The 14721-nt window shown below is 41.1% G+C and overlaps 1 protein-coding gene across 1 annotated transcript; it reads right to left on the bottom strand.

Moving 5' to 3' along the window:
* Positions 1 to 5681: 5681 nt before the first annotated feature.
* snw1 (SNW domain containing 1) lies at positions 5682 to 13372 on the bottom strand. The gene is made up of 14 exons (XM_084560430.1): positions 13326 to 13372; positions 12689 to 12842; positions 12397 to 12558; positions 12133 to 12228; positions 11754 to 11860; positions 10924 to 11028; positions 10419 to 10488; positions 10247 to 10312; positions 9961 to 10077; positions 9728 to 9869; positions 8995 to 9097; positions 8126 to 8243; positions 7213 to 7370; positions 5682 to 6491 (listed from the first exon to the last, which is right to left on the bottom strand). The coding sequence occupies exons 1-14, from the start codon at positions 13337 to 13339 to the stop codon at positions 6299 to 6301; spliced, it is 1605 nt and encodes a 534-aa protein (XP_084416556.1). The 5' UTR covers positions 13340 to 13372; the 3' UTR covers positions 5682 to 6298.
* Between the last annotated feature and the right edge of the window lie 1349 nt (positions 13373 to 14721).

Genomic DNA, 14721 nt, shown 5'->3' on the forward strand with positions numbered 1-14721 from the left:
GATGAAACTCAAAGAGTGCCGAGACCCCTTCATGAGAGACATTGCGCCAACCCTAGCTACAGGGAGAAAACGGGACACAGGTTCCACAGTGGCAGAAGCAAGTGGGCCATTGGGACACTATGGGGTAAGTCCAACGTGAGAAAACAGGTCATGGTTTGGTGACAATAACACCCACATGGCAGAGGGCTATGCTATATACTGTACCCCAACACAATTTCCCTGTTGAGGAAAAAAAAACAAAAAAACATCATAATTACAGTGTCTCCACGGACAAGGTCATATGTCACCGTTGATGTTCTTACAGTACAATTCAAATTGCACATTATTTCCATTTCACCAAAGATACATTCCCGCTCTCTGTTGTAATTTCCCTGCTTTGATGTCATGTAATGAAATCATCAGGAGAATCAATCTCTCCTCCCATTCCCCCGACAGCCTATTAAGACACAACGCCAGAGGAAGTCTCGGCAAGCAGCTATTTTTCATACTTGACTGGCGTCTAAACGCTGTAGATAACGAATGATGAAATCACAATAGTACACAAGTAACCGTATAAATGAGTATGAATGAGCCGGCTCATTGCTCAGAATTACGCTCCGGCACAAAGAGGGCATTTGCAAGTCACATCCCAATCAATGATCCATCCCAGCGCTCACTGATAATTCCTGTAATCAGTGTTTGTAGTAATCATGTGAGGACAAAGTGTTAATCAGAGCACTGCTTGTGACATTGCAAATTACTAGTTCAGGATGGTATAATGGACACGGGCGCAGCATGGAGAAAGATTATATTACATTATATTACAGCTCTACCACAGCATGTTTCCGGTCAGACCGCACTCCTCGTGCCGTTGCTCTTCCCTCAGATGAAGACATTGGCTCAGGCATCAATCAGTTCCCGGCACGGAACATCCCAGAGCAGCTGACGTGCGCTCCCGCCACAGTTGGGAGGGCCCTGCCGCCAGCGTGCAGCAGGTCGGCTGCATTCTGACTGACACAGCCATTAGAGATTGTTACACCTGTCTAAACCTCCCCTCTGTGAAAGATTATCCACAGAGGGAGCCGCAGAGGAGAAGACAGATTCTTCTCCCTCGGATTCGGGTAAGGCAGGCGGTACAGACAAATTGACAGGCAGAGTATTTTCTAGAGAGCAGCAGACTCTGTCCGGCTCCAGACCACTCGTTTAATGATGAGTGAAATCCGGCCCGAATATGCACGGATGAGGAACTAATGATAAGAAAGTGATTGAGTGACAGAGGAAAGACAGGTTGCTCAGGTGTGTGCCGCTGTCAGTTTGACAGATTCAATTTATTATGTGTCTTTGTGCCCCGTATTCACACTATAAATTCACAGTATGCCTTAGAGAGAAAATATATATTAGGCCCAAAGGGAATCAGATTATAATATCAAACTATTTTTTTAACTAGAAGCCACATATAAGTCACCATTTTTAATCCTGGGTGTTAAGCATATGATAAATATTTCTGTCTGACAATTAAAGATGGCGGCAATATGTCAAATAATAGATAGTAGCTTTAATTTATTCACATCTATAGACACAACACTGACATACGAGCAGTTGAGGAGCCCTCTTCGTAGATGTTGGCTTTTGTCAAAGGTTTCCTGTGTGGTGACGGTGACTGACATTGCAGAACTTCAGATCACCTTCCCACCATTTTTTGCCACATTCACATTCAACAGTCCATTCGGACACCTTGCTATGAGAAGGGGCACCCTCCCATTTTTGTCACCCACCTTGTCCGGAGCTTTGGAGCCCTTGAGACTGAGGTAGTGGATGACTGCACGGACACTGCTGACTTGCAAATTTCTATTACCTGAAACAGATATAGCACATGAGTTGCTGACTTTAGACTTCCTGGTCAAAGAGTTGGACTGCATGTGCATGTAATGATACCTGCAGAAGTCACTTCCTTTTATGTCAGGACACATATTTATCACTTATCCCTCATATTATCACATCATCCAGGTAATAGCGCTAGCGTGTTAGCAAACAGCCTAGCCGGAGTTGTGTTTCTGACCATCTTTTGGACTCTTATTAGCTTTATATTCATGTATATTTGTTAATGATCTTCTGTATTTAGTGGCTACACATTTGTTCTGGTTTTGCAGTGAATTCGCAAGCTTAACAATGAGCTAAAAGATGTTAAAGCGGTCTGTAAAGTGGAGGGAAATCGTCGAACTGCGCGATAGTTTTCTGTGGAATCCAAAAAACAAAAGATGTTTTGCCACTCACCCAAGTGGCTTTTCAAGTTCTAAATGACTAGGTGGGGAGTTTGGGGTTTTATTCGGAACATGAGTGGGTGGTGCACACTTAAAACCCACATGACTAGTGTCTGTTAACACAATGCTCAGTGGCATTCAGAAGATGCTGTTCGGATGAACCTGGTTGGTGTCCTGCTTTTGCATAATGGCCGAGACTGTGTAGTGGTGAAACATTCAGGGGACAGATGTTAAGACTGTGTTGTAAGTGGCTGACAAGTGGTGTCTCAGTCAACTTCCCCTGTTCAGGCAGGGGTTTTCCATTTTAACATAAATGGGTTCTTTCAATCCTCTTTCATCCAGTCCGTCTTTTCTTGCTAAACTGTGTATGTTCCTGTCCTCAAAACAGGAGCAACCCCTTTACTAAACATAAAAAACAAGTAATGTAGCTTTAAAGCATTATTATTTTAGTTCAACATTGCCTTCCTGGCCAGTGAGGCCACAGTTGAATGGTTTGCCACTGACATCTGTAGAGTATTTTAACATTTCAACCCATAAGGGAGCAGGGGTTTTTAATCTGTGTCACTGAGTGTTGTTTTTTTTTCACCAAAATAAAAAGGTTGCCTCTGTTACAGCAGCAGCATTCGATACTTGAAGGGATTACCAAATCTCATGGAGGGAGATAAGGTCTCTCTCCAGCCACGGTCTTCAACAGGTCAACAGAAGCAGCTGGGTTATTTATCACCAAACTTATCGCTTTTGCTGCCACTGAGGGGAGCGAGGAGGGAGAAATATCACAAAATAAACTAAGCTATCCTCCTTCCAGAGTAACGGGTGGAAAGATGCGCCGCAACAACTCAATATTGTTTATTATTTTTGGGTTTGTTTCAGCGGGGATAAGGAGCTATCAATCACGGCCCCCGTCTACGACCTGAGGATTCCATTATGGCCCGACACAATGTGTTCACCGTTTACACCGAGCAGCGCACAAAGGCAATGCCAAAGAACCAATTTCCTCTTACCTTCATGAATAAAGAATCTCATTCATCTTCCTCTGTGCACATTCATAAAGGCAGACAAGGGCTGAGTGGAGACCCATTATCAAGCTGTCTTCCGCACTTCAGCAGTGGTCTAAACACAAACACAGGCTGAAGGGAGCACGCATATTCTCCTGTTTCCAGATAGGAAGCCTGATGAATTCACCGGCCTGTATTGATCATGCTGACTTTAAGGGTTTTTAAAACTTTTTTCTTCATTTGTCTGACTGCAGCTTATATGCGTCTCCAAAAAAAAACCATGTACACCTATCACGGCTCTCCGCATAACTCAGTTACCCTAAGCTGGCATGTATGTCACATTGATTTCTTCACGCTGACTCCCATATCGGGCCCTCACGATAAACCCCTGCCGTCCTTGTATCACCTCACACTGGTAGCGGAGTGACTTTCCATCAGTCCGTTCATTCAACATTTTCTCACACGCAGCATGAGTGAGGTCCTCTTTCACGGCCTTGCTGTAAAGCAGATAACACCTGACAAACAATACGACCATGAAGAATCGGAGAGAGGGAAAAGATCTGTGGTGGAATAATAATAAATAAAAAAAAACAACTGTGAGTATGTCGGCTTCTCTCCACGTGAGCGCGCGGTCGATGCTCCATCACATCAGAGCCACTTTGTTGTAATTGAATGTGGGATTAATGAGTTTTCGGTCTGGTTTCTCGGCTGCTAGACAGCAGGCAGACGGAAGCTCGGGGGCTTCGCTGTGTTTTTGACTCTGACCCAACAGGCGGTGAAAGCTGTGTCGGCTCTGATCGGCAACAGCGAGAAGCATGAATTTCAAACTATCACTCATAAAACTTTTATGCTGCTACGGTGATTAAATGTGTTTACGCTCTCTACGTGGTAGCTTGTATCGCCGGTGGCCGAGTCCGCCATTGCTGCAGTAGATGTGGTTGTTGTTAAAATGGCAGGTGCTGCTGAAAAGAAAAAGATTTGAGCAGCAGCTTAACGTATATGTAGATTAAAGCTACGTTTCATGCAGAATTATACGACTTGTATTATTAAAATGTTCTTCATGATGAATTCAGTTCATTATTTTTTCATGATCTCGGCTCAGATGAAATCTTTAGCAGGCTAGGACATAATTTACTGACTGCAACATTGGAAATCTTTTTGGGAATGCGGAAAATGTGTATATTGTCCCTATGGAATAGCTTAATATGATCCACTTTGATTTGATTGCGGTTTTGTTTTGTGTTATTTCCCAACTAATGGCATGTCGATATAGAAAGTGTGGTATTTTTCTATTGCATGCCTCATACATCTTAAGGTTACATTTAATAGGGATAGAAGTGGCAAATGACCCAATACCTCACTTGGTTATAAACTTCAGTTCCAACCCGTGCCCTTGTCGTCCCCTTTCTCACCCTTTAGCTCCCGTCTCTCCATCGCTACCTGCTGTGAAATCGAGGCAACAAGCAGGCAGGCAAAGATTTAACCCAGACAAAGAGGTGGTAATGTCAATATATGAACCCTTAATGAGTCCTTAAAGCATCTTTTACTAGGTGTTTTTTGGACGATGCATCAGCATGGTGGCATTTTAGAATTACTCATTACTTTATACTTTTTATGATGCATCTTGTTTTACTGTTGGAGCCAATTGGTGCTTCTCTTGTTGAACATTCAGCCCTGTTTGCCAGGCTTACTCTTTACACGTGTAACTACAGTGGCTGAGTGACTGCTAAGGGCTCTCGAAAACCTCCAAACTGGGCCTGAGTGGCTGTTGTGTTCACACACCCGGAGTACAGGAGTTACTGCAGCAACGTTCAAGCTCCCCCTCCTGTGTAGACATGGCTTAAGGCTATAATTTCTTAGATACTTGTAAAAGACCTGCAATAAAACACAGCAGAACTCTGCATTAACGGTGTAAACTGTAACTCCAGACACCACTCACTGAAGAGAACATAAATTTCATGCATATAACAACTGTCTGAGTTCTACTCAGGGTTGAGTGAAAGACTCGGAGACTGAGTCCACTGGGCTGTGTAATGCCGGTGATTATTTTCCGAAGCCAGGGAAAATAAAACTGTCAGGCTGCATAAATCATAATTAATTGTAATTAATGGAACCAGTTTTGGTCTAATCATGGCATAAATCGCAGAGCCCATTTCTGGTGAGAAAAAAAAAAAAGGAATACAACTAGTCACACTTTGTAATTGATGGCTTCTCTGAATGCATTTCAGACATTTAATCAACTATGTAAATGGGCTGCATTACTCAAGAAATGATTACAATAATGGAAATCTATAATGACCAAACTATTACAGTTACACCACTAATGGACTTCCCACTATGTGGTAAAACTTTAGACTAGGTAACTTCGAATAGGAATGAAAAAACTGACAGAAGAAAACATTCTCATTTCCAGATTTGTAAATAGTGAACTGTTCGCTCAGGAAGAAACAAGGAGGAATTCCAATTAGACACTATATGAAATTTATTCAGCTGGTAGCAATGTACAAGAATTATAAAGCTGGTTTGCTTTACATCTTCTAGATAAGTTTTTACTGCTGTACATATCAATCAAAGCCTCAAATGTGGACTGTGCTCACAAATACAACGGGGGCTTACATAAAACATAGTTTAAAAAAAGGGGTTGGAGAAGAATGTGGGACACAACTGAGAGAAGGTAAATACTGAATAGTTCCTGCTGAGTTTTACTCTTCCAATATTACAAAAAAAACAAAAAACACAAAAACTAAGATCTACATACTTTAGGGAATTACTATCACCAGATATTGCCGGGCCTGGCATATTTATCATGTCGTATTTACCCGGACACTGAAAAGCTTATCAGGGATTAATAAAGCAAACGACAACTGAGTAAAAAGGAGGTAAAGGGAGAATTTTACACAATCTTTTAACTTCTTTCACACTGAAAGAAGACAAAAATCTGAAAGTTTATTTCTGACAGAAACCTTTATATTATAATACAGCTCAACCACTGAGATGGTGAGATCAACCTCATGTTCCACTATCCCATCAGGTGCTCTACATGGACTCTACCCACGTCTGCTCTCACTCCTTCCTGCGTTTCTTGTCGTGGTAGTCGTCCTTCGAACGGTTGCTTGTGGACGGCCTCTTAGAGCCGCCGTGCTGCTTGGCCTGCTCCAAGAACTTGTCCAGACCGAAGGGATCCTCCTCAAACTGGACTGGACCCTCCCGCCTCTGTGTATGGTCAGTACCTGAGAAGCCTTTGTCTGGGACAAACCTGTAAGAATAATCAGAATTCATTGTAGATTCCTACTTTTGCTGATTTGCATGTCATTTAAATGCACTTGCTGACAAGGTTGAATCCTTTTCATAACTACATTCCATGGAACGGATGGTTTTATGTCGCAAATTTTTTTTTTTCAACTTTCTTATTTGCACAACTGTAGCACCCTGTGGCCAACCAAACATTCCTAGAGGACAATGACAAGCTGGTGACTAAACATATGGGACAGGCTATGCTCGGCTAGCAGAGTGTGGCACTGCTGCCCCAAGGACAAGAGCTCCCGCTGGGAAGCTTAACTCGTGCTTCGAGAAGAGAAAAAAAATAAAGAAGCTAGGATGACCTCCAAAATGTTGTGTGGGTGCATTATTACTTTATCAAGATTAAAATTTAGCCATTTTGTTCATAGCCTTCTGTAGGTATACATTTCACTCATTATTTCTGTAAAATCAAGAGTCAAATTCAAAAGAGAGAATATTGTCCACTAAACAAATGAAAAACTGATCTTAATCCTAATCATGTCTCAACCCTTCGGCTTTTTGAGGACCCAAGGATTTAAATGTATTGCTCCTCTGCTGAGAGGTCTATTTCCACACATACAGTAATCACTGAATTGCCCTCTGTGTGATCAGGTTAAACGTTCAGCAGTAATATAACGTAAAAATACAGAACAACTGATTCATTAGATAATTAAAAAAGAAAAAACAATCCACATTACCTGTCGCTGCGCACGAGAGTGTCAAAGTTGTCTACATATGGATCTTTGTCTATACCCTTGCTGGGCCTGTACACGCCGGTGGCCATGTCTCTGCCCCATGCCTTGTCGTACACGGTGTATCCCTCGTCGTCACCAGCGCTAAAACCACTATCCAGACCCTGAGAAGAAAGACAAAACAAAAGTGACTTTTGGACGAATAGAAAACTGCACAACACAATGACCAAACAGCTGTAACCTTTGGTAGGGTTCTTTCTGCAAATGCATCTATTAAATAACATTTTGCTTCTCTATTACGCCCAAAAAAATTTAAAGGACCTCTGTCATCTATGTGGGTATTACATTACTCAGGTAAGTGTTTTGAATCAGTCCTCTAAGATCAGTTTCAGGGTTTCCCATACCATGTTAATACTAAGGAAGCCCATCAGGGTCTAATTTACTCCGTCATGGTCTCATAATGAACCGGAAATATTTTTGCACATTTCAAACATTGTGAATGAATGACTCCATTATACGCGCTAGCTAGCAAAGCTGGATTGAAAGTCAACTGTCTCACTATAAAGTCGTTGTATTCGCTGATCACTTTATTTAATCGTACATATATTTGTCCATAGAATACCACATCTCAACAGCATTGTGTTTAGTATTCCTGTACATGAACTGCACAGGCTGCTGCTATCGCTAAACCCAATTGTTTTTAATGGTCGGGATAGCATCATAATTAGGAGCTCTTGTGGGAAACACAACCGTTTGACCTGCACCTGAGACTTTCAGTTATGTTCATCTATTCAGCTAAACACTGGAGACTTCAATCACAACACTGAAATTAAATCTTATTTAGTCAAGTCGTTTCGCCCCCCCTCCAATCACCACAGATGATTTAAATCTGTATTAAAGTAGGTATGAATGTTCTAACCTTGCTCTGATTGAAGAGTCGCTGGTCGTACTGAGCCTCGCTGGTGGTACGGGGGTTGGGCTTGCCCAGAGCAATGAGCTCACTGATGTCCCTGTCGCCGTCTCTCTGCAGCTTTGACCTGGCACAAAGAATGAGATTTTGAAAGTGATTCTCAGCAAAAACCAAAGGCAAACACAGCAGTAAGATGTAGACATGGGAAATGTAACCACTAGAAAACTTGCTAGAAAGTTCCACTATCAATTAATATCATTTTTATAGTAAAAGCAATACTTTCAGCACTGTAACATGATAAATCTGATGTCAGAATGTAAGTGTTAAGTATACCTGCAGGCATAATCAACAATCACTTCCTAAAAGTACTTGGATTCTGTCATTAAAGCTTTCCTCCATGCTCAAATATGAATTAAAAGTTTTTCATTCAGTTCTTTGTGACTTTAACATCTTGATTGTCCTTCAGCAAACAGCCACGTCAAAGTTAAGTGAAAGGTAATTTTTAAGATAACAAGGACTCTGCTGTCTGACAGGTGGAATTGTGATTGTAATGACCTCTCCTTCAAATTTCCCTTCAACTCCTCTTCTCCAGAGACCCACAATTCCATCTACTGTCAACGTGACAGTGCGCACAGAGACGCGACGCACAAATTCACACTGATCGTGCTTCTTACATGCACAAACAGTCTGTGGATCACTGCAGACGATAAACTACCCAGGAACTCTGCTGGATCCTGCTGTGTTTGTTCAGTACTACTGCTGATCCTATGAATGATTCAGCAGTTCATCTGTGTGTGCGAGTGTGTGTGTGTGTATACACGAAGGAGGGGTGGGTGGGTGAGTTCGCATGTGGTGTGTTTAAAGTGCGTGTCCAGCACCTCTTATCAGGAGCAGCCCTGGAAATGTTCCTGTCGTGCTGTCTCTCTTTCCTTCTGTCGTGGCGGATCTCGTCACGCTCCCTGACCTCGCCGTCCTCGCCACCTGCAGCGCGAGATGAGGGAGAAGCACGGATAGAGAGTGTGAGAACGGGTTGCGAAAAAACGAAAGTGACATTTTAAAAAAAGAGAAAAAAAATGTATGAAAGAGGGGATTGTGTGAAATGGCACAAAAGGATAGTCCAGATGGGATCAGAGAGGGAGACGGGGTGAGAAGGAGAGAAGATGGGTGAGAAAAAAGGGTAAAAAAAATAAAATAAAAATAGGTAAAGTTAGAAATGAGCAAATGGTGTAAGAATGCAACAAATATGAGATATGTGGTTGACACGCAGAATGAGGGGGGAATTTAAGGGATGTAAGCTAAAGTAAATCCACCTGATAGATGTTGGAATTTATTTATGTCCCATTATTTAAATGGAAAACAACAACACATGCAATGCTGGTTTCTCCTCTCAAAAACATGCTGTATGTCAATGATCAGTGGAGAAGCAGAAACACCATTTTGCAGCGTAATGGGAATGTCAACACACTTCCTAAGAACAAAAAGTTCTCATTGTGTCAGGCATGTTTCAGATTTGGAATTGCCATTAATAACAGAGTCTGCACTACCAGCTCAGAAAGCCACACACGAGTTAGTCATATATGCTTGAAAATGACCTTCTTCTTCAAGACTCACCCTTGTCTCCATGACTTTTGATCCCCGCCCTGCGGTCTCGGGCCATTTGAGCGAGCTCCCTCAGTTTCTCCTCCTTCTTCTCCTTCTCCTTCTGTGCCATCTTCTTCTCCACCTGGGCTCGCATCTCCACGGCCTCTCTGGCCTAAAGACACAACCGGCATTTAACAATCGGCAACAGGTGCACATTTCAAACAGTTGAATATGCTGATATACCTCTGACAAGCGTGCATTACCTTTCTGTCAGCGATGTAGAGGGCCTCGGCCAGCTTGGCAAAGTTCTCGTTAATGTGAACAGTTTGGAGACCCCTCCCATCAGCAGCCAGACGTTTGTCAAGGGGGATGGTGTAGCCCTGAGGGAACGCAATCACATCGAGAGGAAGAAGTGAGAAGGGAGAGAACCAACGTTATCATGCAGTGTTTTACAAACAAAACTAAAACAGGCGTGCAAAACTAATTACAATGACAATGTGTTTGACATTGAAGAAAAATGGTTCTAATTATTTCTTGTGTCAGATTTACCTTTGCGTTCTTCCAGTTGGATATGCATGGAGGAATCTTCCATTCCTGCTGCTCCTTGACTGTCATCTACAACCAAGGGAGAAAAACGATGAAATACAGTAAAAGAAACCCATTATCCTTAAAGGATGGAAACGCAGAATATTTGTTTTCAATATTACATTTCCAACTCTACCTTTCTGCTTGGAGAATGCATGACGGGAGCAGGAGGAGAAGGAGGTCCTCGAGGTATCTTTTTGTTGATTCTGTAACATAACAGATTTCTCCATTGGTTTCTTTATAAAAAGCTGGCCATCATAATCTAGATGTTGAAAAGTCTGTGTGGTTTGATTTGTTCCTTAAAGTTACAAAGGTAGAAAAGCAAACTGTGATCGTTATAAAATTTTGTCATCTTCATAAAAAGTACAAAACAAATATGTATTTGTCCAGATATATGTTACTGTTATTACCATTCTTTTTTTTAGTATTGTTTTCTTTCTAATTTGATCCAGGCTTCTAAATACTTTTCACTTTTGTTTTTACTTAAAGCCTAAGTTAGATGGCTAGGAACACAGGAAAAAACATCTTGTAAAAAGCATGACTGAAGTGTCAGCACAGCTAGAAAAAAATGCATAATTCAATTATATCACGTGCCCTGCAAGATCAAGTAAATAGTTTTCAAGCCTCCGTGGTTTACTTACTTAAAACGTGGAGGTTCCATGGGGTCTTTCTGCATTTCCACCATGCGAATCACCCTCTGTTTGGCGCCCGAATTAAAAGCCACTCCCTGCTGGGATGGTGTGTATCTGGGAAAGAGAAAAAGAAGAAGAGTGTCAATTGTTATCCCTCATCCACATGCACAAACATAGGTGACAGGCATTCATTTATTCCATTTTAAAGCTAAAACTATACTGCTGGAGCTGATAGTGAATGGAACTGTTTTTATTTGGATGACAACTAAACACTACATTAACTGGAGGTCAACATTTCAACCCACCCAATGGCATTTCCTAGGCTGGCTTAGCCTGACTCAGTTTGCATCAAAATATGAGTCTGGTAACACACCATTTGGATTTCATTTTTGGTCACTTTTCAACTGCCAAAGTGAAAAAATACCTCTGCATGAAACTGGATAGTCCTTCAACCAATCAGAGCTGTTACCACATAAAGACTGCCCAAACAATTTGATTGTCTGTGCAGATCATTGTCAGGATAAATCAGTTCCCAACGGAGCGACCCCAGACCAGACCAACGTTCCAACTTGAAAGTTTGAGGAGAAGTCAGGCTGGTTTCCATGGCTATCATTTGCTGAATGTATATGAACACTAACACTCCTAATAACAACAATCAGAATAATGCTTAACAGAAGGAACATTTCAGTCTGATAAAACTTAATCTTGCCTGGAATACATACACACAGTTAAAATCTTTAACCAGAATTGTAATCAGGTTGCGGAAATATTCTCCATGGAAACGTAGCAACTGTTTGAAATTCAAAATTCTGAGGATGATGATAAACTCTAACACATACCTGATGTACTGTGCAGGAGCTTGTTTGTCTGCAGCTCTTACAGGCATAGCTGCAGCAATCTTTTGAGACACCTGTTTGTCCAGGGCAGCACGCGTCTTCTCTGTCAGCTACAAAAGACACATACAACATGTTAATACAGAAGCTGGTTACACCGTTAAATGACAATTAAATCCTAACCCCAAATTGATAGGATTTTCTTTGTCTTTGTTACGAGTTTCAACTCTAACCATTCGCCATTAAAACAGAAAAGGAAGAAGATGTTTTGGCACTACAGGTACATGGTTTTGGTTTATGGCACACCTAAAATAAATACCTACAAAAGATTAGGCTTGACTGAAGCCACATACCGATCCACTCAGGACATTACATCATGTCTTACCTCTTGTACCGCTTCCTCATCGGGCCTCTGTAGTTCTGGAGTATCTTCATTCAAAACTTCCTTAGGAAGCAGGTCGGTATACTTGCTGAAGACCACCTACAATAATGAAAGATGGTGAACATTTGAAAACCACAAGTTAAAAAGCAATACTCCTTTTTGTAATCACATCAAAGCATGACATACTACATGAAAATAGATTGCGTATGAGTAATCTCATCTCAAACTTCATCTTATAAACTTGTGAGTGAAGCAATGTATGTGTACCTTATCCTTTCCCTGTCCTTGTCTGGCAATGACGTCATATTTGATCTTTCCCTCTGCATCCACTTGCACTGCCAGGGCATTGGATGTCCTCTTCTTCCTACCCATCTCCAGGGGAAACTGGGCCACATGGATCTCTGGGAAAGCTCCTCCATCTCCGAAGTCCTAGTGAAACACACATTTTACAGCAATGACTAGAAGAAGGGTTTTTAATTCAGACCTTATAGATGATACAAGAACTAAACAAAATGAGAAACCACGTGCGACCTTTCACTTTGGTCATTAAAAAGTTTACCTCAAGTGATCGAGGCACCCAGCCTTTTCTGTGCCCGTATGGAGGGGGCTCTCTACGGGACGATACCAAGGCGGTGGAGTAAGACTTCTGGGCGCGGAGCCTCTCCTCTGCCTCCAGCTGGTCCTGCGACAGCTGGGTCGGCGCCGGTAAAAAGCTGAAAACACAACGATAAACGTTTAGGTCCTATGTTAAGAGCAGTAACCCAGGGGCCCTGAGTCCTAACTAGCATTAGCCAGCAGTGAAAACAATTAGCATCGGTGTTGTGATTATGTGTTCTTAACAGTATTTGAAAGTTTTAGATGGCTAAAAAGACTAAAAGCCACACATAAATAAAACATATGAAATCCAAACAGCAGGGCATGACTGCATAAACTACCTATCTAGCAAAGAACGGATTGTGACCACATCTGCGTGAGGCTGAGATAGCTAGGCTAAACGATTAGCTTACGACATCATTGCTAGCTAGCATTAGCTAACGCCGTTAGCTTTGATTAAAACAAAACGATAGCGGGCAGACCCGAAATATCTACTTAAATTTTAAAAGGGCAGCATATAAAGTGCTAAACAGGACGAGGAGACAACAACTGATGGCAATTCCTTAAATAATAAAGACAAAGCGTCTTGTCAAGGGACTCACCTCGTTAGAGACATTTTCCCCTTTCTTCCTTAGCGATGTACTGGGCATGCGCGGTGGTAGGACGGAATCGAAGGCAACCATTTCCGGTTAGTTGATATACACTGTGTACACGAGTAAACAAGAGAGTGGTCGATTTGTTGTTTATTTAGAGCTTACATTTTATTTTTCTTTGGTTATTTATATATTGTTTTCTATTTTATGGCAGCGACAGTGATATATAATATAACACACATTTCTCAGTCAGGTGAAGGCACTTTCTTGGTTGTTTAAAGTTTAGATGTTTTCTTTACAACATTATTTTTCTATTATGAAAGAGAGAGTACGATAAAATAGAACAGAATTGAATAGAATAGAATAGTGTTCAAAATTTCCTGTTATTTGATATCAACTCTAACAGAGTTTATTACTATTTTTTTCTTTTTTTAATGTTATTTTTCTATGATATGAAAGATAGATATAGAAAAGAATAGAACAGAATCCCACCATGATGGTACACAATTTTACATGTGTAAGAATGTAACATGTCTATGATAAGCAGCAAAAAATGCAAACTTTAAAAAAAAAAGGAATGTATTCAAGCAGTCTATATTTCTGCATCTAGTTTCTCCTTGTAGTGATATACTATATATTTCACAGAAGAGTCTGTGACAACTATGTATTGAGTGTGCACCAGAGTCCTATAACAGCAAAAAGTGCAAGTAACTCATGCAGATCTTTGCTTGCATAAACTAAATATTAATTCATGATCCAGCTGATCCGAGTAGTTTTTTATTTGCTCATGCTGAGTTACAGCGACAAGCAGATCTCTCTCACAGAATGGATAACCACCAACCTAGCAAGGAATTAGTTTTAAATAACAGCGATTCTTATGGCGAGTTTTTATTTCATACATTATAGCAGAAAAAGCAAAGTGTTGCAAATAACATTAACACTTCAAATATTGCAGTAAGCCATGACAGTGAGGCAGAGAGTGCATATGAACAATAATAGGGCCTAGAAATAGAATTAAGTTAATTAGATTCAGCCATCTGTAATTTCAGAGTTCACACCTGTTCTTATTTTGCCGTGACATGTGAGAAGAAAGGCTTATCCTTTAGTCACATCAGACAAACACCTTCTAATAATTGTTCTATGTCTTCATGAGACAACTTTGTGTAATTTTCTTACTAAAGTGTGTGGAATTCTGTATCACCAAATTGTGTAGAAAAAAGAAAAAAAAAATCTTTTAGAAGTGCCAGACTGAGTGTCACATACTTACTTAATAGTTAATCTTGCTGGTTTCCATTTAGTTTCTTCTAAATGCCTCCACACATCCCTGAACCTTAACAGTTTCACAGCCGAGAGTCTCTCCATTTAGTGGATTTTAATTCTTAAAGCAAGGGCATTTGTGGATAGA

This window comes from Chelon labrosus, assembly GCF_963514085.1.
Source record: "Chelon labrosus genome assembly, chromosome: 14".
Classification (NCBI taxonomy): domain Eukaryota; kingdom Metazoa; phylum Chordata; class Actinopteri; order Mugiliformes; family Mugilidae; genus Chelon; species Chelon labrosus.